Source organism: Eschrichtius robustus, chromosome 11 (assembly GCF_028021215.1).
Source record: "Eschrichtius robustus isolate mEscRob2 chromosome 11, mEscRob2.pri, whole genome shotgun sequence".
Classification (NCBI taxonomy): domain Eukaryota; kingdom Metazoa; phylum Chordata; class Mammalia; order Artiodactyla; family Eschrichtiidae; genus Eschrichtius; species Eschrichtius robustus.
Window position 1 is genome coordinate 107,195,316 of NC_090834.1, and position 27,977 is coordinate 107,223,292.

Here is a 27,977-nt window from a genome sequence, read left to right on the forward strand (position 1 = left end):
ACTCGCCGCCAGCCCGGCCCCTCCTCCGAGCAGCTGCCTCAGCCCGAGGTAATCTCGGCCCCGCGCTTAGGACGCGCGGGGCCGGGGGCGGAGGGACAGCTGCGGCCCCGCGGAGGAGGGGCGCCGGGGGAACGGACCCGGGGCTGTGGGAGGCGGCGCCGCCGGGCCGGACTCCCGGGAATGCTCTCTTGGGGCGCCGCGTGGGGTGGGGCCGCCCGGCCCTGCAACTCGAGCTGTTGCCCCTGGTTAAAAATACCCCCTGTCCTGTCCTCTCCCTCCCCATCCCCCGCGGTGCCCTTCCGCCCGGGCCCCAGCCCTCCCCACCCCGACTGGCGCTGGCCCCTCCCCGGGGACAACTCTGCCTTTTACTAATTTGTCCTCTCGCGCAGTTGGCCCGACGTCTGCGGAGGGAGGGGCGGGAGACACCGTGAGTGAGAGAGATAGTCTGAGAAGGTGCCCGAGAGATAAGGGAGTGCAGAGAGGAAGCGGGGTTGGAGCCCGAGGAGGAGGAAGAGAAGGAGCAGAAGGAGGGAGGGAGGAGGGCGGAGGGGCCGCGGGAGGAGGGCGGGGAGGAGCGCTCTTCCTGGTTGGGCCCTGTCCTCAGCTGCCACCGGGGAAGCCAGCCGCAGGGACCGCAGCGACCCCCCGAACACTCCTCCCCCAGGTAAGGAGGTGGGTGGCCGGGCCGGTGTTCCCGGAGCCTGGCCACTGCTCCCGGGCTGAGGGGCTACATCTACCCCGGGCTCTCTGAGTGCCTGGGACTGGGGCGGGGGCTGGGGAGGTCGCACAGCTCCGGCGCCCGCCCCAGCCTGCGTTCCTCACTGCCTCCAGCGGCCGGGCTGCGCTGGGCTGGGGGAGGGCCGGAGGGGAAAGGACTGAGGCGCAGCAGCCCTGATCATTCAACCTGTCTCAGGAGCCTGGGGAGGGGGACCCCGACGGCCTGGAGTACTCAGACCCCAAGCCAGGGAAAGGGGCCAGCGTACAGGAGCTCGGCTAGTTTGAGGAGGGGGGTTACAGGCAGGGAAACAGTCAAAGAGGCCTTCCCTGGGGTCTCCCACCTTCCTGGTTCCTTGTGTTATTATTTCGGGCTCCGCCCTTCCCCAACCTGACTGGCTGACCACAGGACTGCAGACCCAGGACAATGGGCATCTGGGAGAAGAGAGGTGGTAGCACTGGGTGGGGGTAGGGAGATGGTGGCCAGCATACCTGGGGGGATGGGAAGCCCCTCTCCAGGGTTCTGGGAGCAAAGGGAGGTGGCAGCTCTGATTCAGTGAGAGGAGCAGTGAGGGGGGGAAACCCCAGGTCTGGGGAGGAAGGATGGCAGCGGGCTGGAGAGCAGTGTTAGCAGACAGGAGCCCCAGCTCTAGTCCTGGGAAGGCCTGGGTTCTGAACAGGCCCATCTCTCCCACAGGATGGCTGAGGAGGTCATCACTCCGGTGTACTGCACCGGGGTGTCTGCACAAGTGCACAAGCAGCGGGCCAAGGAGCTGGGCCTGGGCCGCCATGAAAACGCCATCAAGTACCTGGGCCAGGATTATGCTCAGCTGCGGGCTCACTGCCTGCAGAGTGGGGCCCTCTTCCGTGATGAGGCTTTCCCCCCAGTGCCCCAGAGCCTGGGCTTCAAGGACCTGGGCCCTAACTCCTCCAAAACCTATGGCATCAAGTGGAAGCGTCCCACGGTGAGAGGGGCCACCCTGGGTGGGATCCAGTTTACCCCCTTCCTGGGTGAGGAGTGGGAATAGGACTCCAGGTCCCTAGAGTGGGGTCTGGGATGGCTGGGTTCCAGTTTCTAGGAGGGGCTGGCCCAGAGACAGGACTCTGGGTCTCTTGCAGGAGCTGTTCTCAAACCCCCAGTTCATCGTGGATGGAGCCACCCGCACAGACATCTGCCAGGGAGCACTGGGTAGGCCCTGGGGTGTTTTGAGTGTTTTTCCAAAGTAGTTCCCTATACCCGTTCCTTCCTGCTCTGCCTCAGCCCCTCCCTTCTGCAAGCCCAAGCAGGCTCTGGCTATCAGTGCTGGGGCTGGTTTGCCCAGATTCCTGGGTCTTTTCTGTAAGTTGAGGGGCACCCTGCCCAGGGAACCCCAGCTTCTCCCCAGCATGGCACTCGTGTGCACCATTGGGTGCAGATTGGTAGAGCAGGCCTGACGTGGCTCTTTCCCATCCCAGGGGACTGTTGGCTCCTGGCGGCCATCGCCTCCCTTACCCTCAATGACACCCTCCTGCACCGAGTAGTTCCACATGGCCAAAGCTTCCAGGATGGCTATGTCGGCATCTTCCATTTCCAGGTGAGGAGCCCCACATGCACCTTGGGCACGGGGGGTGAGGGAGAGGGGTAGCAGGCACTGGAGGTGGTGGGGACACTGAAGTTAGGGTGGCTCAGGGCCACACCTTGCAGGGCCAGTCCTCCCTCTCGAAAGTGTTGTATTTGACCTCTTGATTCCATCTCCGATCTGTCATGTGTGAGAATCTGTCATGTGTGAAACGGTTGGGCAGGTATTTCGGCTGGCAGTTTTCCTGGATGCTTGTGCACATCGGGGGAAAAAAGTGCTTAGAAGAGTAGAAAGATCTCTGTGTTATGTCCTGTGGGACAAATCCTTTTCCTCCTCAGGGTCTCAGTTTCCCTATCTGAGAAACAGAGTGTTCTGCCGGGGAAAACCGACCAGCACATGTGGCCATCTACACCCTTGGCATCAGTCCACCCACCCACCCACTCCCACTCCCAACTCCGCCTGCACTTTGGCAATCGCCAGCCTCTTAGAGAGCCTTGCAGAAAAGAAAGACTCGGGATTAAGCCTATCTGAACCAGCTTTTCCTGATGTTGTTTGCGCACAGGGCCCAATTTTCAAATCACACTAATGAATTCTCAGTAGGCTGGTTTTGGGAGAGACACACCCCCAGGAAGCCTGGATGAGAATCTCTGGCCCCGGTGTCCTCTCCTTCCGCCTAGCCAGGGAGCCCCTTGCCCTACCTCGTCCTCACCCTCCTCAGCGCCTACGGCTTGACTTGCAGGACCCACTGTGTGGTGGCAAGTACTTTGGCCAAGCGCGGCACCTGCCAGCGCTGGCCCACTGGGGCGTGGCCTCACCGCCCTTTCCCCACCGTTTCCCCTCACTCCTCCAATCCGCTCCTCCCCGGCCTCTGATTGGCCCGTTCACTCCCTCACAGACAGTACGGTGGGCCCACCTCCTCCCCTCGCCCCCTTGTTCCGCGCCGCACACACAGCCCCGAATGCCGTAGCACTGAGTCACTTTTGGCCGACTCCTAGCCCTCTGGGGAACTTGCCCCTCAAGGCATCTATGAAGCAAACCCTGCGGTTTGCTGGCCACCTTGTGGTTGAAGGATCTGGATGACACATTTTCATTCCACACCTAATTTACATAGGTATCCGCACCCCCCCTACACACACACACACACACACACACACACACACACACACACCCACACACCCACACACACACACCCACACACACCCTGGCCTAGAATGGGGAGGGGGAAAGGAAGGCAGGGGTTCCGGGAGAGCCAAGGCCCACGAGCTTTGTAACCTCTCCATACCTGAAGAGTCACCTTGGTCTGTTTGAAAAACTATCAACAATGCTGCCCTAAAAACTACCTTCCTAATCTTTAGTTTTCGCATGAGGAAGGCATTGCTGTTCCCTTTCGTGGAGAGGGAAAGTGAGGCTCAGAGAGGATAACTTGCTCAGATCCCGTGTCTAGGGTATATGACCTAGAGTCAGCTATCTAGTAAGTGGGAGAGCTGCTGAGGCTTGAGCTCAGGCCCAGGGGATCTCAAAGCAGGTACTCACTGTGCCCCTCTTCCCCCAGCTGTGGCAGTTTGGGGAGTGGGTGGACGTGGTGGTGGATGACCTGCTGCCCACCAAGGATGGGAAGCTGGTGTTCGTGCACTCTGCCCAAGGCAACGAGTTCTGGAGTGCTCTGCTGGAGAAGGCCTACGCCAAGTGAGTAGGGGCCCAGCGAGAGCTCCAGGCCACCCCCAGAGTGTGGGGTCCCGCTTGGTGCAGAGTGCTGACCTGGGCCTCCCACAGGGTGAATGGCAGCTACGAGGCCCTTTCAGGAGGCAGCACCTCCGAGGGCTTTGAGGACTTCACAGGTGGGGTCACCGAATGGTACGAGCTGCGGAAGGCGCCCAGCGACCTCTACAGCATCATCCTCAAGGCGCTGGAGCGAGGCTCCCTGCTGGGCTGCTCCATTGATGTGAGTGCGCTCCATCCTGTGACCTGAGTCTCCTAGTGGTTCCCTCTCCCTACCCAGCCCAGCCTCAGACTCGCTGCAGGCTTGGCTCCAGACCCCATCCTTCACCTCACACCATCCCCAGATCCTCACCCAGCCTCGCCCATCGCTTCAGTCCCATCTTCCACCTCCATGCCTGGCGTCATCCTGGTCCCCAAAACCTCAGACCTCAGCTTGTTTTCCTGACTTCAGCTCCACGTTCCTGTCATCTAAGGCCTTGCCTGTCTGCTCTCCAGTTCGCAGCCTCAGACCTCAGCTCCTTCCTAGTCCCAGCTCCCGTGGGCCCCTGCTTCTTCCCGTACTCCATTCACTCCCTCAGTTGCTCTTCTGTTCCCACGACTCATCCTCAGACCTCCTTCATCCTTGATCTCAGCCTCCCCCCCGCCCCCCATCACTGCATCCTCCACTCTAACCCCGCCCCCATGCTCTTCCCCAGTCCTACCCGACTCTAGTCGGTTCTCGGCCCTCTTCTCCGCCTCACTGTGTCCCTCCACACGAGGTCCTCTGAGGACCTCGTGGCTCTGTGGTGAGGGGAGGGGCTATGCATGGCTGTATGTATGTGTTCATGCATGTTTGCACGGGGTCTGGCCAGCTCTGGCCAAAAGCAGTGTCAGTGGGGTGCCCAGGCGCCGCCACCAGTGGTAACATTGGTGGAGTAGCAGGCAGCACCCCTTCCAGGGGCTGAGATGGGGTCAGGGTTCCTGCCTATCACTTCCCATAGCTGTTGTGTGTGCAAGGGAATGCCAAGACTTGGGGCTCATCTGCTGACCGGGGATGGGAACACTGGCCATAGTATGTGGGTCTTTCTGCAGATCTCCAGCATTCTGGATATGGAGGCTGTCACCTTCAAGAAGCTAGTGAAGGGCCACGCCTACTCTGTGACCGGGGCCAAGCAGGTACTGCCCCACGTGGAGGTCTTCCCTGCAGGGTGGTTCCTGCTTCCTTGTCTCTCTGGCCCGTGGCCATGGCTGTGGGAGAGGCCGACTCTTCCCTTGACCTCCTGCAGCACCTTTTCTATCTCCTGGGGACTCATCCAGAGATATTTATCTTGTGCCACCCTGACTTACTCTAGCTTGTGCACATAGCTGCCTTCCTCAGCAGGTTATTCCCCATCAGGCTTCTCAGCTATGCTTCCCATGGTGGGTGCTGGGTGCTGAGCTGGGCTCGGCGAGGGTGAGGTGGAGGGAAGGGGTGCTAAAAGTGTGTGCCAGAAGCAGGCACTGATGGGAGGCCTGGGGAACAGGTGAACTACCAGGGCCAGATGGTGAACCTGATCCGGATGCGGAACCCCTGGGGCGAGGTGGAGTGGACAGGAGCCTGGAGTGACGGGTGAGGGGCCGCGGACACCGGCCAGGGAGGCTGGGGGAGGCTGTTCAGTGCCACTGGCATTTCTGCCGGGGGCTCTGCCAGGCCAGGGTGGGCTCGGGATTGGACAGAGGGGCCCATCTGCATGCGACTGGGTCTGAGCACTGCCCTGACAGAGCTCAGGCTGTGCGGGCCACTGTGCCCAGCCTGTGAGCGTCCTCGGGGCATCTGACCCGGCCCCTATAAGACAACCCCTGGGACTGGGATCTCTGGACTTGGCCTGGAGGAGGCCTCCTGACCCGGGCCAGGGGAGGACAGGCCTCAGGGACAGAGGCTGGGCAGGTCAGTGGCCGGCAGCCCCTGGCAGTGCCCTTTCCCCACAGCTCCTCGGAGTGGAACAACGTAGACCCTTATGTTCGGGAGCAGCTCCGGGTCAAGATGGAGGACGGGGAGTTCTGGTGAGCAGCCCCTCTTCAGTCTGGCCGTTCTTGGGGACAGGCACCCCAACTCCCAATCCCCCCACACCCAGCCGTGCCACGTCGCTCGGTGCCCTGGCTGGGGGCCCTGGCTCACCTCTCACCTCGACCCCCGCCCCAGGATGTCCTTCCGAGACTTCATGCGTGAGTTCACCCGCCTGGAGATCTGCAACCTGACGCCCGACGCGCTCAAGAGCCAGAGGTTCTGCAACTGGAACACCACCTTGTACGAGGGCACCTGGCGGCGGGGGAGCACCGCGGGGGGCTGCCGCAACTACCCAGGTGACCTGGCATTGAGGGCGCAGTGGGGCGGGCTCTGGCCCTGCTGCCCCAGACATGTCTTCTCTCTGAGCCTCAGTTTCCTCGCTTGTAAGGTAGGGGTAGTTGTGCTGACCTCGCGAATTTGCTTTGAGGATGAAATATTGAATGTCCTTGTAAATTCCAAAGAGCCACATTTGATTCCCTTGCTGGGGTCTGAGCCAGAGTGCTGACAAGGGGAGAAGGCTTCGTTGCTGTCCAGACACCTTCCTGTCGCTCCTCATTCCGAGACCTTCCTCCTGGCCCACTGTCTCCCTCCTCGATCCTCTGTCACCTTTCCCTGGGCGTCTAGATGCATGGGGTATCCTTCCTCTCCCATCTTGCCTTCTCTTCTTACCAGGCTAGAGTCCTCATCCTTACCAGGTTGGAGTCACCATTTTAATCTCCCCCCCCCCGCAAATGCTCGCGTTTCCCAGCCCCTGTGTCCCTCTGCTCCTCTTACCTGGTACAACCATAACCCTAGTTGAACCCTCTCCACCGGCTCCAGGACCGCTGACTGTGCCTGGAGAGAAGTTACACACCTGGGGCAGTATTTTCCCTGTAAATTCACAGACGCAAACCTCAGTTGTGCACTTTGCATGACCCCAGCAGCTCCTACGAGTACGTTCCCACTCTCTCCTCGGACCTGCCTCCACTGTCACTCTCATCTGATTTCATGGGACACCCGTCCCATTCCCACCCCCAAATCCCCCAGCCTGTCTGGACCTGTGCCCGCCTTTGCTGCCTTGCCGCCCGGGACAGTGGCAGAACTGTCCCTGCTCGTGGGGACCCCCCACCTCTGCTCCAGACTCCCTTCTCCCTCACTCTGAAAGCCTCCTGCCCCTTCGTCTGTCACCTCTCACTCCGTGTCATGATGAGAGAACTGCCTGCCCCAAAACAGTCGCCTGTCTCTCCACCCACTCCCCAGCCCATTTCTCTGCTCCCCTTCAGAGTGAAATTTCTCAGGAGTGCCGCCCTCGGCGTTTCCTTGCTGGCTTCCAGTTCAGTGTTTCACCCCCTCCAACCCAGCCTCCACCCCACCCCGGTGCTGCAGCGTCTCACTGGCCAGCTTCCTCTGTGTCGCGTCTACCACTACAGCTCTGCTCTCATGACCTGCCCCCTTTGGCGGTTCTCAGGCTGGCTCACAGCCCTCTGTTTCCAAGCATTCTTCTCCCTCGCAGGGATCTAATTTCAGTTTTTCCCCAACCAGATGACCACTGTTCCCTGTGCCACTTATTGAGAAGTCTATCCTTTCCCTGCAGCGCCAGCCCCGTCATACAGTTCCCACGTACGTGTGGGTCTGTTTCTGAGTTGCTTTTCTGTCCCTTGGCCTATCCCACTGCCAAGAGTGCATTGGTTTAGTAGCTATAGATTTATAAGTCCTGAAATCGGACAGGATGAATTCCTTCTTTCAAGAGTCTCTTAGCTCTTCGTGCTCTCTGCTTTTTGTGTTTTTTCTATGTGAATTTTAGGATCAGTTTACCAAGTCCTACAAAAAGCCCTTTTGAGATTTTACTTTGGAATTGGATTGACTCTGCAGACCAATTTGGGGAGAATTGACATCTTTACAATTTTGAGTCTTCTTATCCAAGAATGTGGTATATCTCTTTATTTATTTAGGCCTTCTTTAATGTCTTTCATCGTAAAGGGCTTATACATCTGTTGAGATTTATTCCTAGATACTTTATCATCTTGTTGCTGTTGTAAATGGTATCTCTTTTAAAATTACCTCTCCCAAGTAGTTGCTGATACTGTAGCATGCAGCTGACCTTTTTAAGTTTATTCTGTATCCAGCAAACTTGTTAAACTGTAGTTAACTTTACTCATTTTTCTGTAGATTCTTTTTGCTTTTCTAACTGACAGTATAGCATCTGAGAATAGTGATGAATTTGTTTCTTTTCCAATTCTTATTATTTTTGTTGCATTTTCTTGTGTAATGTGCTGGCCAGGCCTGCGGCATGCTGGCTAGCGCTGGCTATGTCCTGGTATTACCCCTCTCTCAAAGGAAAAGTTTTTACTAGTAAATGTTGACTGTAGATTTCATCACTAAAAACTTTTCTACTCTAGGTTTTTGTTTTTGTTTTTGTTTATATATTTATTTATTTATTGCTGTGTTGGGTCTTTGTTTGCTGTGTGCAGGCTTTCTCTAGTTGCAGTGAGCGGGGTCTGCTCTTCGTTGCGGTTCGTGGGCTTCTCATTGCGGTGGCTTCTCTTGTTGTGGAGCACTGGCTCCAGGTGCGCAGGCTTCAGTAGTTGTGGCGCACGGGCTTAGCTGCTCCGCGGCATGTGGGATCTTCCCGGGCCAGGGCTCGAACCCGTGTCCCCTGCATTGGCAGGCAGATTCTTAACCACTGCACCACCAGGGAGGCCCCTTGTTTTCATTTTTGTATGCACCTTTTATCAGATTAATGAAGCTTAATGTTATTAAATACTTTATTATTAGAATTAGCTTTTTTCTTCTATCTGTTAAAAAGGTAAGTTACACTGATCACTTTTCTAATATTAAATTAACCTTACATTCCTGAGATAAAAACAACAGAGTCATGACATAACTTTTGTTATACAATAATTTTACATCCATGTTCATGACTGAGATTTGCCTATAGTTTTCCTTTCTCATACTTACCTTGTTTAGTTTTGGTATTGGTGCTGTATTTGGCTGGTAAAGTGAACTGGGAAATGTTTTCTCTTTTTCTGTTTTCTAGAAGAGTTTGCATAAGGTGGGTATGATTTTTTGCTTGAATGTTTGGTGGAACTGGTTTATAAAGCTGTCAGGCCTGCTCTTTTATTTATTTATTTTATTTTTTAAAGAATTATTTATTTATTTATTTTTGGCTGTGTTGGGTCTTCGTTTCTGTGCGAGGGCTTTCTCTAGTTGCGGCGAGCGGGAGCCACTCTTCATCGCGTTGCGCGGGCCTCTCACTATCGCGGCCTCTCTTGTTGCGGAGCACAGGCTCCAGACGCGCAGGCTCAGTAGTTGTGGCTCACGGGCCTAGTTGCTCCGCGGCATGTGGGATCTTCCCAGACCAGGGCTCGAACCCTTGTCCCCTGCATTGGCAGGCAGATTCTCAACCACTGCGCCACCAGGGAAGCCCAGGCCTGCTCTTTTATTTGTGTGAAGATTTACTTTTGTTATTGAGTATCTTTAATGGTGATTGAATTATTCAGGTCTTCTATTTCCTCTTGAGACTATTTTGATGAGTTTTATTTTCTAGAAGTTTATCTTTTGCATCTTGTTTTCACAATTATTAGCATGAAGTCATGCTTAATATACCATACCTCATCTGTAATGATATCATCTCTTTTATTGATAATGTTGCTTGTTGGCATTGTCTCTTTTGTTTTTATTTTTTTATTTTTTATTTTTTTAAATTTATTTTATTTATTTATTTATTTTTGGCTGTGTTGGGTCTTCGTTTCTGTGCGAGGGCTTTCTCTAGTTGCGGCAAGCGGGGGCCACTCTTCATCGCAGTGCGCGGGCCTCTCACTATCGCGGCCTCTCTTGTTGCAGAGCACAGGCTCCAGACGCGCAGGCTCAGTAGTTGTGGCTCACGGGCCTAGTTGCTCCGCGGCGTGTGGGATCTTCCCGGACCAGGGCTCGAACCCGTCCCCTGCATTGGCAGGCAGATACTCAACCACTGCACCACCAGGGAAGCCCTCTTTTGTTTTATTAATCCTATGAGGGGTTTGTCAATATTAGTCTTTAAATAGAAATGATATTTTTACTTTATTGATCCTTTTTAGTATTTTTTCTATATTATTAATCTTTGCTTTCTAGCTTGTTATCTCATTCCTCTGCTTTCTTTGGATTTATTTTTAGACTTTATTTTATGACGTCTTTTTTTTCTTTCCAGTTTTATTGTGGTGTAATTGACATTCAGCACTGTATAAGATGCACAGCATAATGATTTGACTTACATACATCATAAAATGATGACCACAGTAAGTTTAGTGAACATCTATCATCTCATATAGCTACAACATTAAAGAAATAGAAAAAATGTATTTTTTCCTTGTGATGAGCACTCTTAAGCTCTTAGGGTTTACTCTCTGCACAGCTTTCATATATAACCTATAGCAGTGTGAATTCTATTTATCATGTTGTACATTGCAGCCCTAGCACTTATTCGCTTTAAAACTGGAAATGTATACCTTTTGACCACCTTCATCCAATTCCCTCTGCCCCCACCCCTTGCCTCTGATCACCGCAAATGTGATCTCTTTTCCTATGAGTTTGTTTGTTTGTTTGTTTTTGAAGTATAATTGAACTACAATGCTGTGTGAGTTCCTGGTCCACAACATAGTGATTTGATATTTCTGTACATTTCAAAACGATCACTACAATAAATCTAGTTGTCATCTGTCACCATACAAAGACACTACAAAACTACTGACTATATTCCCCACACTGTACATTTCATATCTGTGACTCATTTATTTTGTAATTGAAAGTTTGTACCTCTTAATCTCTCTTACTTATTTGTCTTCTCTCTCTCTCCCCCTCCCCTCCGGCAACCACCTGTTTGTTCTCTGTATCTCTGACTCTGTTACTGTTTAGCTGTGTTTGTTCATTTGTTTTGTTTGTTTAGATTCCACATATAAACAAAATCATCCAGTATCTGTCTTTTTGAATTAGTGTTTTCATTTTCTTTGGAAAAATACTCAGGAGTGGAATTGCTGGATGTCATGATAGTTCTATTTTTAATTTTTTGAGGAATCTCTGTGTTCTCCATAGTGGCTGCACCAATTTACATTCCCACCAACAGTGCACAAGGGTTCCCTTTTCTCTACATCCCTGCCAACACTTATTTGTTGTCTTTTTAATAATAGCCATTCTGACAGGTGTGAGGTGAAATCTCATTGCGATGTTGATTAGTTATGTTGAGGATTTTTTCATGTGTTCGTTGGCCATCTGTATGTCTTCTTTAGAAAAATGTCTATTCAGTTCCTCTGTCCATTTTTTAATTTGGTTGTTTGTTTTTTTGATGTCGAGTTGTATGAGTTCTCTGTATGTTTTGGCTATTAACCCCTTATCGGATATATCATTTGCAAATTTCTTCTCCTGTTCAGTAGGCAGTCTTTTCATTCTGTTGATAGTTTCCTTTGCTGTGCAAAAGCTTTTTAGTTTGATGTAGTCCCGTTTGTTTATTTTTGCTTTTGTTTCCCTTGCCTGAGGAGACATATCGAAAATAATTTTACTAAGACCCATGTCAAAGAGCCTACTGCCTATGGCTTCTTCTAGAAGTTTTATGGTTTCAGGTCTTACCTTTAAATCTTTAATCCATTTTGAGTTTATTTTTGTATATGGTGTGAGAAAGTAGTCGAGTTTCATGTTTTTGCATGTAGCTGTCCAGATTTCCCAACATCATTTATTGGAAGACGCTGTCTTTTCCCCCATTTTGTATTCTTGACTCCTTTGTCATAAATTGCCCATATAAGTGTAGGTTCATTTCTGGGCTCTCTGTTCTGTTCCACTGATGTATGTGTCTGTTTTTGTACCAGTACCATACCGTTTTGATTACTGTAGCTTTGTAGTATAGTTTGAAGTCAGGGGGTGTGATATCTACAGTTTTGTTCTTCTTTCTTAAGATTGTTTTGGCTATTCAGGACCTTTTGTGTTTCCATACAAACCTTAGAATTATTTGTTCTAGTCCTGTGAAAAATGTCATTGGTATTTTGATAGGGATTGCATTGAATCTGTAGATTGCCTTGGGTAGTATGGTCATTTAAACAATATTAATTCTTCCAATCCATGAGCACAGTATATCTTTCCATTTGTGTCCTCTTCAATTTATTTTATCAGTGTCTTATAGCTTTCCAAGTACAGGTCTTTTACCTCCTTAGTTAGATTTATTCCTAGGTATCTTATTCTTTTTGATGCAATTGTAATTTTATGACTTCTTAAATTAGACACTTATTTCATTAATTTTTTTTCCTGTGTATGCACCTAAAATGATAAATTTCCCTCCAAGTGTACCTTTGAGTTACACAATTTTGATATGTAATGTTTTTAAGAATTGTAATATAATTCACATACCATAAAATTCACACTTTTAATGTGTACAATTCAGTCATTTTAATATGTTCACAATGCTGTGTGATCATCACCATCACCTAACTCCAGAACATCTTCACTGTGCTGAAAAGAAACCCTGTATCCATTAGAAGTCACTCCCTAACCCTCTCACCCACCAGCCCTGTAACCAGTAATCTAATTTCGTCTTTATAGATTTGTCTATTCTGGACATTTCATATAAATTGAATCATGCAATATGTGGCCTTTTGTGCCTGGCTTTTTTCCCTTAGCATAGCGTTTTCAAAGTTCATCCATGTTGTAGTGTGATCAGTACTTCATTTCATTTGTAGGGCTGAATAATATTCCATGATATGGATATACCACATTTTGCTTATTCATTCCAAAGTTGATGAATTGTTTCCAGTTTGGGACTATTATGAGTAATGCTGCTCTGAACATTTATGTACATGTGTTTGTATGAGCATATGTTCTCTTGGGTCTAAAGTAGGAGTGAAATTTTTAGGTTGTATGGTAACTCCATGTTTAACTTTTTGAGGAACTGTAAACTGTTTTCCAAAGTGGCAGCCATTTTACTTTCCATTTTACTTTCCTCCTAGCAGTGTATGAGGGTTCCAATTTCCCCACATCCTCATTAACACTTATTGTCCAACTTTTTTATTATAGCCATCCTAGCGGGTGTAAAGTGGTATCACATTGAAGTTTTGATTTGCATTTCCCTAATGACCAATAATGTTGAGTATATTTTCATCTATTTATTGGCCATTTGTGTATCTTTTTTGGACGGTCTATTCAAATAGTTTGCCCATTTTTAGATCGGGTTGTCTTTTCATATATTCCTTATATATATATATCTCTTTATATATTCTGGATGTGAGCCTTATGAGATAGATGGTTTGTATGTATTTTCTCCCATTCTGTGGGTTGTCTTTTCATTTTCTTGATAGTGTCCTTTGAAGCACAGAAGGTTTTAATTTTGATGAAGCCCAATTTTTATTTTTTTCTTTTGTTGCTCATGCTTTTGGTGTCATAATCTAAGAATCCATTGCCAAATCCATGGTCATTTATCTTTGTATCTTCTTCTGAGAGCATTATGATTTTAGCTCTCTTATATTTAGGTTGTTGATCCGTTCTGAGTTAATTTTTGTTTATGGTGTAAAATAGGTACCCAACTTATTTCTTGTGCTTGTGGAAACCCACGTGTCCTAGCATCATTTGTTGAAATACTATTCTTTCCCCATTGAATGGTCTTGGCACCCATGTCAACAATCAATTGGTGGGCTTCCCTGGTGGCGCAGTGGTTGAGAATCTGCCTGCCAATGCAAAGGACACGGGTTCGAGCCCTGGTCTGGGAAGATCCCACATGCCACGGAGCAACTAGGCCCGTGAGCCACAACTACTGAGCCTGCGCATCTGGAGCCTGTGCTCCGCAACAAGAGCGGCCGCGACAGTGAGAGGCCCGCGCACCGCGATGAAGAGTGGCCCCCGCTCGCCGAAGACCCAACACAGCCAAAAATAAATAAATTAATTAATTAATTTAAAAAAAATCAATTGGCCATTTATGTATGAGTTTACTTTTGGCTCTCAGTTCTGTTCTTTCAGTCTGTATGTCTATTTTTATTCTAGTACCACACTGTTTTGATTATTATAGATTTGTAATAAGTTTTGAAGTCAGGAAGTGTGAGTCTTCCAACTTTGTTCTTTTTCAAGATTGTTTTGGCTTCTGGGCCCCTTACAATTCCATATGAATTTGAGGATCTGCTTTTCACTTCTGTGGGAAAAGGTTGTTGGAATTTTTTTTTTTTAACGACTAGCTAAACTGAATTGCAGAGCATGAATTTGATTGTTTTATAGCTACTTTATTTATTTATTTATTTATTTTTTGGCTGTGTTGGGTCTTCGGTTCGTACGAGGGCTTTCTCTAGTTGCGGCAAGCGGGGGCCACTCTTCATCGCGGTGCGGGGACCGCTCTTCATCACGGTGCGCGGGCCTTTCACTATCGCGGCCCCTCCCGTTGCGGGGCACAGGCTCCAGACGCGCAGGCTCAGCAGTTGTGGCTCACGGGCCCAGCTGCTCCGTGGCATGTGGGATCTTCCCAGACCAGGGCTCGAACTTGTGTCCCCTGCATTAGCAGGCAGGTTCTCAACCACTGCGCCACCAGGGAAGCCCCAGGTTGTTGGAATTTTGATAAGGATTGCATTGAATCTGCAGATCACTTTGGGTAGTATTGACATCTTAATAATATTGAGTCTTCCAGTCCATGAAGATGAGATGTCTTTTGACTTTTCTATGTCTTCTTTAATTTGTTTCAGCAATGTTTTGTAATTTTCAGTGTACAAGTCTTTCAACTCCTTGGTTAAATTTATTCCTAGGTATTTTATAGTTTTGGATGCTGTTATAAAGAAATTGTTTCCTTAATTTCCTTTTTGGATTTTTTCATTGTTGGTGTATAGAAACACAACTGATTTTTGTGTTCTGATGTAATCTGCAACTTTGCTGAATCTGTTATTAACTCTAAACTTTCTTGTGGATTCTTCAGGTTTGTCTATATACAAGATAATGTCATTTGCAAGTAGAGATAGTTTTCTTCTTCCTTTTTCAATTTGGATACTTTTTCTTTTTCTTGACTAATTGCTCTAGCTAGAACTTCCAATACAATGTTGAATAGTGGTGGTGTAAGTGGGCATCATGTTCTTGATCTTGGGGGGGAAACTTTCATTTTTCTTTTTTTTTCACCACTGAGTATGATATTAGCTGTGGGTTTTCCATAAATGCCCTTTATCATGTTGAGGAAGTTCCCTTTTATTCCTAAATTTCTGAATTTTAAAAAAAATTTATTTATTTATTTTTGGCTGCACTGGGTCTTCATTGTTGTGTGCAGGCTTTCTCTAGTTGGTGGCAAGCAGGGGCTACTCTTTGTTGTGGTGTGTGGCCTTCTCATTGCAGTGGTTTCTCTTGTTACAGAGCACGGGCTCTAGGCACGCGGGCTTCAGTAGTTGTGGCACGCAGGCTCAGTAGTTGTGGCTCGCGAGCTCTAGAGCGCAGGCTCAGCATTTGTGGCACATGGGCTTAGTTGCTCCGTGGCATGTGGGATCTTCCTGGATCAGGGCTCGAACCTGTGTCCCCTGCATTGGCAGGCGGATTCTTAACCACTGCGCCACCAGGGAAGTCCTGAATATTTTTATGATGAATTTGTTTTGGAGTTTGTAAAATGCCTTTTCCATGTCAGTTGAGATGGTCATGTGTTTTTTTTTCCCTTTGTCCTATTAACATGATGTATTACATTGATTGATTTTCTTATGTTGAACCATTCTTGCATTCCTGAGATAAATCCTATTTCATAGTATGTAATCTTTTTAATATACTGTTGGATTTGGTTTGCTAGTATTTTGTTGAGGATTTTTGTATTGATATTCATAAATGTTACTGGTCTGTAATTTTCTTTTCTTGTGATGTTTTTATTTGGCTTTGGTATCAAGGTAATGCTGGCCCCGTAGAATGAGTTACTTTATCAAAAGAAATAGTAATGTAAATGAGAAATCACATAGAATAGTAATTAAAGCACTGTGTACCTATATTAAAAAAGAAAGAACTGAAAACAATTGCCTAATTTTCCACCTTAAGAAACTAGTAAATGGGCAAACTAAACCCAAAGCAAGCAGAAGAAAGCCAAATAAATGAAACAGAGAAACAATAGAGAAAAATCAATGAAACCAACAGTTGGTTCTTTGAAAAGCTCAGCAAAAAGTGCAAACCTTTAGCCAAACTGAACAAGAAAAAAGACAGAAGACTCAAATTACTAAAATCAGGAATTAAAGAGAGAACATCACTATCAACCCAACAGAAATAAATGATTTATAAGAAAATACTGTGAACCATTGTATGACAACAAATTAGATAACCTAGATGAAACTAACAAATCCCTAGAAAGAAACAAACTATGAAAATTGACTCAAGAAAAATAAAAAATCGGGATAGACCTGTAACACTTAAGAGATTGAATCAATAATCAAACCTCCCAGTTATTATTTTATTGTTGATTTTTAACTTAATTTCCTTGCAGTCAGAAAATATGATCTATATGAGATCATAGTTTAGAAATAAACAGAAACTGGTGGTATGGCCCAGCATGTGGTGAGTCTTCATGAATATTCACGTGTTCTTGAAAAGACTGGCTAACACATACATTGTGTTAGCACTCCTGTAAATATTTTAAATATAACAACCTGCTTAACATTCACACTGACCCTATGAGGGATGTACTACATTATCACTATTTTACAGATAAGGAAAGTGAGACACAGAGTGATTAAGCAATTTGCCAAAGTCACTAATAAGTGGCAGAGCTGGGATTTGAACCCTGTCAGTGTGAACCTGGAGTCTGTTCTCTTGACCAGTATACTGTTCTCTGAATGTTAGGGGGAATCTTCTATAATTGTTCATTATATCAAACTTATTGATCACTTTGTCTGCTTAATCTATCCATTATTGGAAGAGGAATAATAAAATCTCACACCATCTTGCTGGCTTTGCCAATTTCTCCCTTTATTTCTGTCAGTTATTTTTCTTTGCATATGTTGAGCTAGGTACATCAAGTTTAAAATTGTTATAAGTTCCTAGTGAATTAAACTTTTTTTTTTTACTATCTAGTGACCACCTTCATCTTTAATAATTCTTTTTACTTTCAAGTCTGTTTCAGTCTGTGTTACTATGCTGTTGCAGTTTTCTGTTAGTTACTACTAGTACTTTTGTGGTATGTCTTGTTATACCGTTTGATGTCCGATCTTTCTATGGCTCAGTGTTTTAGTTATCTCTCATAAATAGCATATAACTGATTTTTTTAAAAGTTGAATTTGGAAAACATTGTCCTTTGATTGGAAAGTTTAATCCATTTACATTCATAGTGATTACTGATATATTTGTATTTATTTCAGCAGACTTACTATGCGTTTTCGATTTGTCCCTCCTGCTATGCCTTCTTTTGGATTGAATTTTTTCTTTTCTCTCTGCTAGTTTTTCCCTCTGTGAGTTTGGAAGACAGAAGAGCTTGCTTAATAAGTTCCAAAGCTAGTTGATCAATATCTTTACCCTCCACCTGAATAATGTAAAGACTTGAGAATATTTAAGTTGGATCACACCCTCCCTTTGTTCAATCTGCTATCTTTAGCTAGTATTTTAATTCTTAACAGTTTTCTGCCTGTCCTAAATTAAGCACCATCATCATCCCCATTATTTGTTATAGCCCGTATTTGTTTGATTACCCACATAATATTAGTATTTTTGCTCACTATTCTCATGAACGGTGAGACCTTTCATCTGAGATCATTTTCTGTCTGTCTGCAATATATCCTTTTGAATTTCTTTTACTGAGGGTCTTTTGGTGATGAACTTTCTCAGTACTTGTATAAAATGCCTTTATAGTGTGCTCATTCTTGACAATTCTCTGGATATAGAACTCTGAATTGACATTACTTTCACTTCCCTGAATATGCTATTACTCTTCACTCTGCTTCCACTGTCACTATGTGAGTCGGGAGTCTGTCTGTCTACCATGCCTTCTGAAATGGTTTGTCTTTTCTCTCTTTTAAGATTCTTTTTCTTTGATATTCTACAATTTGACCATGATGTGTTGAGGTGGGGATTTCTTTTTATTATGCTTTGGATTTGTCGAGCTCCCTGTGTATGAAGATTGATGTCTTTCAGCAATTCTAGAAAATTGTTAGCCATGATCTTTTAGAATATCACCTTCCTACTCTCTTTATTTTCTCCTTTTGGAATGCCAATCAAATGTAAGCTGGACCTCCTCAGTCAACCCTCCAGATCTCTTAACATCTCTTAAATGTTCCATCTCTGAATCTCCCTGGATTGCATTCTGGGTAGTTTCCTTAGATCCATTGTCAATGCCCTGATTTTCTTTTTTGCTGTTGGTTAATCCTTCCAACAAATACTTAATTTCACTTGAAAAGTTTATTTCTGGAAGTGTTAATGGCTCTTTTTCTAATCTGTTCATTCTTGCTCATATATTCAAGCGTCTCATTTATTTCTTTAAGTATAGTAAGCCTAGTCTTTCATATTCTGTGTCTGATAATTTCAGTATCTGAAGTCTTGGTGAGTTGTTGTTCGTCGTTGTGGCTGCTCATTCTCAGCCATCATGAGGTTCATCCATTGTGGCTGCTGGTTCTCAACCTTCTGAGGTTTTTGGCTTATTTGACCTAGAAGTTTATCTTCAGGAGTTGTTCGAGTTATTGGATGAAGTTAAGTTCGTCTAGTGTTTCTGCCAGTCACCTGGGATACTCCCAACCCAGGACTCTTAAAAATAAATTTTCTCCTTAAGGTTTTTTTTTTGACCTCATGGGCAGCATGAATTAAATCTGCAAGCTCATGAGAAGGCTGGCTTGTGGTTATAAATCCTCAGAGAATGTTTCACTTCCTCCCAGTGGTTTTATTTTTCTTTCACACTTACCCTGCTGGCATTCCTCATGGGGCTTCCAGTTTTATGGCTGTGACCTCCTACTGGACCTTACCTCCTGCGCCTGAGCCCAGGCAGGACTCAAGATCTCTAGGAGTCTGCAGAAATCCTTTGGCATTATTTACCTTTCATGGCTCCCAGTTTCCATTTTTTAAAACAGCTTTATTGAGATATAATTCACATACCACATAATTCACCCACTTACAGTATAAAATCCAATGTGGCCTTTACTATATTCACAGAGTTGTGCACCCATTATCACATCAATTTTAGAACATTTTCATTACCCCCAAAAGAAAACCTATACCCCCTGGCTCTTACTCCCAAGCCCCTCCTCCCCCTCATTTCCAGGCTACCACTAATCTACTTTCTGTCTCTATGAATTTGCTTGTTCCCGACAATAATTTAATATAAATGGAATCATACAACACGTTGTCCTTTGTGACTGGCTTCTTTCACTTAGCATAATGTCTTCAAGGTTCATCCGTGTTATGTAGCATGTGTCAGTACTCCATTCCTTTTAATTGCTGAATAATATTCCATTGTTTGGTTATATCACATTTTGTTTAAATTGGGTTGTTTCTACCATTTGGCAATTATAAATAATGCTACTTGGAACGGTCACATGTTTTTTGTGTGGGTGTATGTTGTCATTAATCTTGGATATACACACACACACACACACACACCCAGAGGAGTGGAATTGCAGGGTCATATGGTAATTCTGTGTTTTACCATTTGAGGAACTGCCAGACTATTATGCAAAGTAGTTGCACCATTTTACGTTCCCACCAGCTGTGCGTGAGGTTCTGATTTCTCCACATCCTCGCTTATTTTTTTTAATTTTTTTTTTTAATAAATTTATTTTTGGCTGCGTTGGGTCTTCATTGCTGTGCGTGGGCTTTCTCTAGCTGTGGAGAGCGGGGGCTACTCTTGGTTGCGGTGCACGGGCTTCTCATTGCAGTGGCTTCTCTTGTTGCGGAGCACGGGCTCTAGGCGTGTGGGCTTCAGTAGTTGTGGCACACAGGCTCAGTAGTTGTGGCTCATGGGCTCTAGAGCACAGGCTCAGTAGTTGTGGTGCATGGGCTTAGTTGCTCCACGGCATGTGGGATCTTCCCAGACCAGGGCTCAAACCCATGTCCCCTGCATTGGCAGGCGGATTCTTAACCACTGTGCCACCAGGGAAGTCCCCACATCCTTGCTTATTATCTGTCTTTTTGATTAATGTTAATTTTGTATGTGGGGGGAGAGGGAAATGCTGGACTTATTGGTGCCTTTAAAAAGAAGTTTTGCGTATTCTGTCTGGCACTTGGTTGTTTTAGTCAGGAGGATTGTTCAGGCAGCTGAATCACTAAATTGCCAGAAATGCAAGTCCCCCTCAGCCCTTGCAGCTCAGTGGCCTCCTCTCAGACCCTGCTTTCTCTCACCCTCTTCTAAGTCACCGTCCACACAGCAGCCACCTTTTTTTTTTTTTTTAATATTTATTTATTTGGTTGCGCCACGTCTTAGTTGCAGCTTGCCGGCTCCTTAGTTGCAGCGGGCGGGTTCCTTAGTTACGGCAGGAGGGCTCCTTAGTTGTGGCACGCGAGCTGTTAGTTGCGGCGTGCATGTGGGATCTAGTTCCCTGACCAGGACTCGCACCCGGGCCCCCTGTACTGGGAGCACGGAGACTTATCCACTGTGCCACCAGGGAAGTTCCTGCAGTCACCTTCTAAAATCCTGATCCAATCATGCCCCTCCCAGTGCAAACCTGTCAGGGGGTCCTTTTGCTCTTTGATTCAATCCACACTTCTTATCACCGACCCTGCTTCCGCCAACCTCTGCCAACCTCCCTGGATCCCCTGTGCTCACTGGAGCCCCAGGTGTGGGTCTTTTCTTCTCCCTCTGCCTAGGCTTCCCAGGGCTTCCCCTTCAGGTCTCAGCTCAAATGTCACCTCGAAGATTCCTTCCCTGCCCGACTTCAGCTTGCTTTCTTTGTAATTGTTCCATTAACTAACCTGACTTGGTCATGCTTTGCCTCCGGTTCGTTCTGGCATGGGAGCTCATGAGGGCAGGGACCCTGTGTGTCCCTGTGGCACATCTGTCACTTGGCACAAGGTGGCCACAGTAATATTTGTTGAATGAATGAATGAATGAAAACATGGGGGAGGGAAGGCTTGGGGTGACTGCTCTGCTTCTCCTCTGATCCCGCCTCCCTACCTCCTGCAGCCACCTTCTGGGTGAACCCCCAGTTCAAGATCCAGCTGGAGGAGACGGATGACCCAGACGACGACTACAGCAGTCGGGAGTCAGGCTGCAGCTTCCTGCTCGCCCTCATGCAGAAGCACCGGCGTCGGGAGCGCCGATTTGGCCGCGACATGGAGACCATAGGCTTCGCTGTCTACGAGGCGAGTGAGCCGGCGGATCGCCCAGCACCCGGCAGAGAAAGCGGCCTCCCGGCGAGCTCCGCCAGGGGGCGCCAGCGGCGCCAGAGGACAAGGCGGCGCCCGCCCGTCCTGAGCCGACTGGGGCCAGTCACACCCCTGAGGCACGCAGCCCTAGACTGAGCCTTCGGGAGGCACCTGCTGAGGCCCTCCGCCAGCACTGGGGCAGCCAAGGGCCTAAAATTCATCCCGTGAGGCGGATGGAGGATGAGGAAGATGCTAGCTAGGAGAGGGGAAGGTTCTGGGATTCTCCCCTGTCCTTAGAGGCTGCATGGCTGCTTTTGGGCAGAGGGATCTGCCTTAGCTGACACCTGGGAGAAAGACTTTGACTCAGTTTCAGAAAGAAGTGGGCAAGTGGTCTTCCCTGAAGGAGTAGTGAGCTCCCTGTCTTGGAAGTATGTATGCAGAGGCTGGCCACGGAGGGCCCTGCTTCATGCACTGTATTCAAGACAGAGACGTCTGGATCTCCCTGGTGGGGGTAAAGGACAGTCGCAGCCTCAGCCCAGGCCCACAGCCCCTTGTAGCAGATTGGGGTGCACCTCCAATGTCCCTGGGCTGGAGGACTCTGCAGTTGGCCACCCCGGGGATTAGTCCTGGAGGCTCTGGTTCAGAGCTGAGGTGCAGGGGCGTTCCAGGGACAAAGAGGGCCCTGCCTGGGCCTCCCTCCTGGGGTCCTGGGGTCCCTCTCTGGCATGAATACAGGTCTGGGTCAACACTGGCCCCTGTCCAGGACCCTGTCTCCTGGTCTCCTCATCCCATCATTTTCATCTTAAGAACTCAGGGCCGTTGCCCAGCACACACCACAGCGTCTGCCCCTGGGCCAAGCAAGCATCTCTAACTTCCCTCATCTCTCTGGCAGGTCCCTCCGGAGGTAGGTGTGGCATCTGACTCGCCTGGATTTGCACACCCTTGAACACACATGGCCCGATGGTGCCCAGAGGGAGCAGGACGGCGGCAAGCCCACACGTAGAGAGCTAGGAAGTCTCCTCATTCTGGGGCTAACACGGTGCCCCCGCCCCCTGCCCACTGTTCAGTGGGCAGAGCAAACACTGTCCTCCTGGGGGTCAGAGCAGGTAATAAGTAAGGGAGCTGGATTTGAACCCTGGCCCTCAGAGCCCCACCTGACACGCACCCATGAGGCTCTTCCTGTCTTAACTGTTTACACTGAGGCCATCTGGGGTGCTGGTTAGGAGCAGGTTGGTGAGTGGGCTGAGTGTCCTGTACCCTTGAGCAAGTTGCTTAGGCTCTAAGCCTTGGCGTCAGTGTCTGTAAAATGAGTTGTCATGAGCGTTAAGTGAGGTGACATGTGTAAAAGGCCCTGCAGTGTCTGACACAGGGGAAGCTCCGGGTAAGGATAATGAGAAAGTTATTTCATGGTGTCACAGTATCTACATTCACCTCATGGTGTCTCCTCCCCTCCACCCGGTGCAGTAGGCAGGGCTGTTACCCCCATTTTACAGGTGAGGCAACAAGCACTATGACTTGTCAGGGTCGGGTAGCCTGTGGGTGACTGAGCTGTGACACAGCTCTCCAGCCGCGTGGCCAGAACCTGGAGCCTGGGGTCTGGTTCTGGGTCTGGATCTGGGTCTGGGGGCAGCTCCTAAGGGTGGGCTGAGCGGGCAGCTGCAGCCCCCGCTCCCTCCTTCCCTCCCGCCAGCTGATGGGCCAGCCGGCCGTGCACCTGAAACGGGACTTCTTCCTGGCCAACGCGTCTCGGGCCCGCTCCGAGCAGTTCATCAACCTGCGGGAGGTCAGCACCCGCTTCCGCCTGCCGCCCGGGGAGTATGTGGTGGTGCCGTCCACCTTCGAGCCCAACAAGGAGGGCGACTTTGTGCTGCGTTTCTTCTCAGAGAAGAGCGCTGGGACCCAGTGAGTAGAAGACCCCCTCCCCGCTCTCCGCGCCCCCCCCCCACGCCCCTCCTGCCCCACCCCCACTGCTGACTGGCCCCCTGTCTCCCCACCCTCTGCAGAGAGCTGGACGACCAGATACAGGCCAATCTCCCTGATGAGGTACGTGCCCTGCCCCCACCAGCCACCCTCCTCCTCTCCCTCACCCTGGGTGTCCTGTGCCCTGGGCTCCGGCTGGCAGCGCAGAGCCCCTCCTGGCAGGAGCCGTAAGAGTAATACTAATCCCTCATTTGCCCAGCACTTTACAGTTTGCAAAGGACTTTGTGATAATAATGGCACAGGGTCCCTGGGTTCTTGCTCTCTGCTGGGTCTGTGCTGAGCTCTTTACCTGGGTCACCCCATTTCCTCCATAACAGCTGTGTCAGGGTGCTGTCACTATCTCCCCTCTCAGTGGGAAACTCAAGTTCAGAGAGGTTAAGGAACTTGCCCAAGGTCGTGCAGCAGGGAATCAAAGCCTCACTGTTCATCATTGAGCTGACCTTCACCCTCCACATTTAGGCCACAGAGGCCTGGACAGGGATAGAGTAGGGGCCAGGTTCCCATTTTACAGATGAGAAGAGTGAGGCTCAGAGGTGAAGTGCCACATAGCTGATGAGTGGTCCCAGCCCTGCCTCCAGCAGCTGCCCATGCAGGGGCCTGGCTGGGGCACCCCTGACCTGCTCTCCCCCGCTTCTCCATCCAGCAAGTGCTCTCAGAAGAGGAGATTGATGAGAACTTCAAATCCCTCTTCAGACAACTGGCAGGGGAGGTAGGCTGGGCGTGGTGGGCGGCTGCTCGGCGGCACCGAGGGGCAGCCTTTCCCCAGAGTGGGTGCCATCCTCCCTCTTCCCCCAGGACATGGAGATCAGCGTCAAGGAGCTGCGGACCATCCTCAACAGGATCATCAGCAAACGTGAGCATCCCTGAGTGGCTGCCCTCCACCCCATGTCCTGCTTCCCAACCCCCCTACGCCCCCTCCTCTGTTCCTCCAAGCTCCAGAATCTAGCCTTCCGCTCCCACCCTGGGCTGAACCCAACCCCTTGGTCTTCGTGGGTGCGGCACCCTCCACCACCTTTCTGAGCCCTGCTCACCCCCTTTTTCCTCCCAAACTCCTCATGCCGTCTTGCTGTTCTCCGTGCCTGAGCGCTGTGCCTGGTGTAATTAGAAGCTTAGCCGGCTGACAGCACCTTAGGGCCAGTGTGTGGGCCCCATTTCCTCCCAGAAGGCAGGTGGCCGGCTTCACTCCCCAACGTGCAAAACTGAAGGCAACCGCCCTTCAACCTTCCCTTTGCCCCCGCCTCTGACCTCTCACCTCTGACCTCTGTCCACGCTGTCCCCTCAGCCCAGAACCCCCCTCCTGCTCTTCTCACCCTTCGGGGCCTGCAGCAAACCCCACCCCTGCCGTGACCACCTATGCTGCACGTTTCTACTGTGTTTCTTTCACTTCTATTTAGCACTGTTCCTTTTCACTCGGGTCTAATGGCGGTGTTGACGTGCCTGTTGGGACACCGGCTTGACCGCTAAAATACCTTAAACTCTTTTTTCTGATGATGGAAACAATCCTACACACCTACTAGCCTAGATTTTACACACCGCGGGACAGGAATGGTGCCTCCCGGACCCCTGTCCCGCCAGTGTGCCCAGCACGGGGCAGGCCCGGGAAGCTGGCTGGGTTGAGGTGTTGGGACTGGTTTTTCTTGCAGACAAAGACCTGCGGACCAAGGGCTTCAGCCTGGAGTCCTGCCGCAGCATGGTGAACCTCATGGACGTATCCTCCCTTTGCTTTTGCCTCCTGAGCTGGGCTTTGGGTTGGGATGTAGGCATGGGGAGAGCCCTGGGTGACCCATCCCAGGAGCAGCGCAGAGAGACGGACAAGTGTGGACAGACCAGTTCCTTCCTGGCATCTTCCCATTGATCGGGGTGGGGCGGGGACCGAGGCACAGGCCTGTGTTGAGTGAGAGGCGGGCAGGGCCTCGTCTGCAGGTGACCCTAAGGCTGGTGCTCTGTTTGCGCCCCTCCCAGCCACCCCGATTCCGGCCTGGCCCCAGGCAGCCTTCTGCGGGCTCCTGCCCCTTCTCCCCTCCCCCTCCTCGTCTTGCTCTCCCCGGTGCTCACTCACCCGGTGCCTGGTTTAAGCTGTGGAGTTTTCTTCTTAATGGCCGCCCAGCGTGATGGCAACGGGAAGCTGGGCCTGGTGGAGTTCAACATCCTGTGGAACCGCATCCGGAATTACCTGGTAGGTGGTCCCTGCTGGCAGCACCCTCCCCTCCTCTGCAGCCTCAGTCACGGCGGGCGGCCGGGCTCCGGCTCCCAGACCAGCTGCGTGGACTAGTCCCTGGCCCTGGGTCTGCCTCTCCGAGCCCACGTATCCCAGTGGCTGACCCCCTTCGGGCCTCTCCCCTCCACCCTCGTCAGCCCTCCACCCTGGGCAGACGGGAAGGGCTGGATGCTCGCCAAGCCCTCACCCTCTGCCCCCCACCTCCACCCCCCGCAGTCCATTTTCCGGAAGTTTGACCTGGACAAGTCGGGCAGCATGAGTGCCTACGAGATGCGGATGGCCATCGAGTCTGCAGGTGAGGCCTGAGGGCTGGTGGCACTCGTGGGGCCCCAGGGAGATGGCCCTGGGTCGCTTCTCTGACAGCGACCCAGGGCGGTGGCCCACCCACTAGCCCTTGTCCCTGGAGGGGGTGATGGCAATGGTGGTGAAGTAGTAACAGCCGTCTACTGCCTTTTTCTCCTGGTGACTGAGCCAAGCGCTTTATCAGCATTTCCTTTTGTTCTGACTGCAGCCGGATGAGGATAGGGTCTTTTATTATCCCACTGAGCAGAAAAAAGTGCAGCTCAGAGAGGGGTAGTGACTGGCCTGAGGCCACACAGCCAGGGAGGCGTGGAGCTGGCCTCCAGAGCTTCCAAAGGGAGCAGTGCAGGGCTCTCCTCACAGTCCCACGTCAGGATGAGGCCAGGGCATTCAGAACAAATGAAACTGGACCCTGGGCCCTGATGACCTGCACCTGCTTCCCTGGGGCAGTCTGGGTCCTCAAGCTCCCTCTGGACCAGCACTTGCCCAGCTCCCGGCCCTGCCCAGGAGGTCTTCATGCCCCCCAGCCCTGGGGCTCACCCTGCCCAGCCTCAGTCCCCCTCTCTGCCCCCTCTGGCCCGGCTGCACCTCCCTGGCCCTCACCTGCTCTCCTGCGCCAGGCTTCAAGCTCAGCAAGAAGCTGTACGAGCTCATCATCACCCGCTACTCGGAACCCGACCTGGCTGTGGACTTCGATAACTTCGTGTGCTGCTTAGTGCGGCTGGAGACCATGTTCCGTGAGTGTCCCCGTCGGCTCCCCCCTCCAGCTCAGTCCCCAACTCGTCCCCAATGAGCGTCTCGGGGAGGTGGAGGTCCAGGCAGGTTGAGTGCCAGGCGACAGGGAGTTGGGTGGGAACTCTGGAGGGGGCTCTCGAGCAGCAGGAAGGGCTGCTCCCCGGCTGTGAGGGTGAGAGAGCTTGCGGCGCTGTGGGGAGGTGGGGGTGAGGCAGGAGGTGGGCCTGGTCCTGGCCCTGCCTGAAGGTCCCACTGAGTTTTCCGCCCCATGTCATCATTTCTTGAACACACAGGGTTTTTCAAGACTCTGGACACGGATCTGGATGGAGTCGTGACCTTTGACTTGTTTAAGGTGGGGCTGTCCTCCGGTCGGGTTGGGGAAGGTGCTCAGGGGCGGTGTTTTCTTACCCTCCTGGGCTGGAGGCTGCGGCCTCAGTGCCAGCGCCAGCCCTAAGGCCGGCCACCTGGGTCCTGCAAGGACACACTTGGGTGTCTGGGTCCTGGGAAGGATGGGCCAGACCCCTGGAGGCCTGTACAGGAGCCAGCAGCCTGGGCTCCCAGGGGTCAAGGAGGTAAGAGAGTGTCCCGCCCCCCTCCCCGGGAGGGTCCCTCGCCCACCTGCACTCAAGGGAGTGAGGAGATGGCGACTCCTGAGCCATGGAGCTGGGAGGCCGGACTTGGGGTTTCTGCCCTGGCTGACCCCTCTCTCCGCCCTCTGCCCGGCAGTGGTTACAGCTGACCATGTTCGCATGAGGGGCTCTTGCATGAGCCCCTTGCTGTGCTTCTCTGCCCTCCTCGTCTGCCGGGCCGTGCCTTCCCGCCACGCCACGCCAGGCCACACCAGCTGCAAGTGCCTTCCTTGGAGCAGGAGGCGGCCTCGTCCTCGTCCTCACCTCCTGGCCGCCCCAGTTCATTTGTTCTGGGCAGAGCTGTGTGACCCTCCCTGCCTCCACTGGCCACGGGCTCAGATGGACTCCCCCAGCCCCTCCGGTTGCCAAACTGGGAAGGCAGCTTTTGCTAGTTTCTGCCTCAGGATGGGGCCCCAGGGGGAGCTGACGGCCCCAGGCCTCTGGACATCCTGATGTGTCCCCTCCCCTCCCTCCACAGGCCACCCATTCCACCCCCAAGCCCACCACGCCCCACCTGCAGACTTTAAACTATAACCACTAGCTCTGCACAGCCTGCCGTCTAGCCGTGCGGAGCGCCCTCCCAGCTGGGGCCTGCTCCGCAGGGCTGGGAATGAATGCCTGTTCCTTCCTGTGCCGAAGCCAGTGCCCCCCTCTGCCCCACATTCCCCCCAGCCCTGTCCCCGCTTGCCGACCAGGAGCGGCCTGGCCTGTGGGGTGGTCAGGCCTTCCCTCCCTCCCTCCCTCCTTTTTTATATTGGTGATTTTAAAGGGGCCTCTGTGGGGACTGATGTACCACCTATGGGGGTGCCAGAGGCACCTGGGCATGGGGTGGGGCAGTCTCATGTTTCCATGCAGAGAAACCCCAAATAATAATAATAATGGAAACGGCCCCA

At 50.6% G+C, this 27,977-nt stretch overlaps 1 protein-coding gene across 1 annotated transcript; it reads left to right on the forward strand.

Annotated features, from left to right (window-relative positions):
* The first annotated feature begins 4 nt into the window (after positions 1-4).
* On the forward strand, positions 5-27,973 carry CAPN1 (calpain 1). Its single transcript, XM_068554191.1, has 22 exons — positions 5-664; positions 1,412-1,679; positions 1,834-1,903; positions 2,170-2,288; positions 3,826-3,959; positions 4,047-4,215; positions 5,064-5,147; positions 5,495-5,580; positions 5,940-6,014; positions 6,154-6,314; positions 21,041-21,219; positions 22,115-22,126; positions 22,913-23,124; positions 23,226-23,265; positions 23,846-23,911; positions 23,998-24,055; positions 24,846-24,910; positions 25,310-25,378; positions 25,637-25,715; positions 26,341-26,457; positions 26,749-26,807; positions 27,182-27,973. The coding sequence occupies exons 2-22, from the start codon at positions 1,413-1,415 to the stop codon at positions 27,206-27,208; spliced, it is 2,148 nt and encodes a 715-aa protein (XP_068410292.1). The 5' UTR covers positions 5-664; position 1,412; the 3' UTR covers positions 27,209-27,973.
* The last annotated feature ends 4 nt before the right edge of the window (positions 27,974-27,977 follow it).

What these genes read in the sequence shown, in the direction of transcription:
- CAPN1 (XM_068554191.1), top strand. Translation starts at nt 1,413, where the DNA reads ATGGCTGAGGAGGTCATCACTCCGGTGTACTGCACCGGGGTGTCTGCA. An exon ending in CTGGAGAAGGCCTACGCCAA is followed by an intron (nt 3,960 to 4,046) that starts GTGAGTAGGGGC and finishes GGCCTCCCACAG; the next exon opens with GGTGAATGGCAGCTACGAGG. An exon ending in ATGGAGGACGGGGAGTTCTG is followed by an intron (nt 6,015 to 6,153) that starts GTGAGCAGCCCC and finishes CCCCCGCCCCAG; the next exon opens with GATGTCCTTCCGAGACTTCA.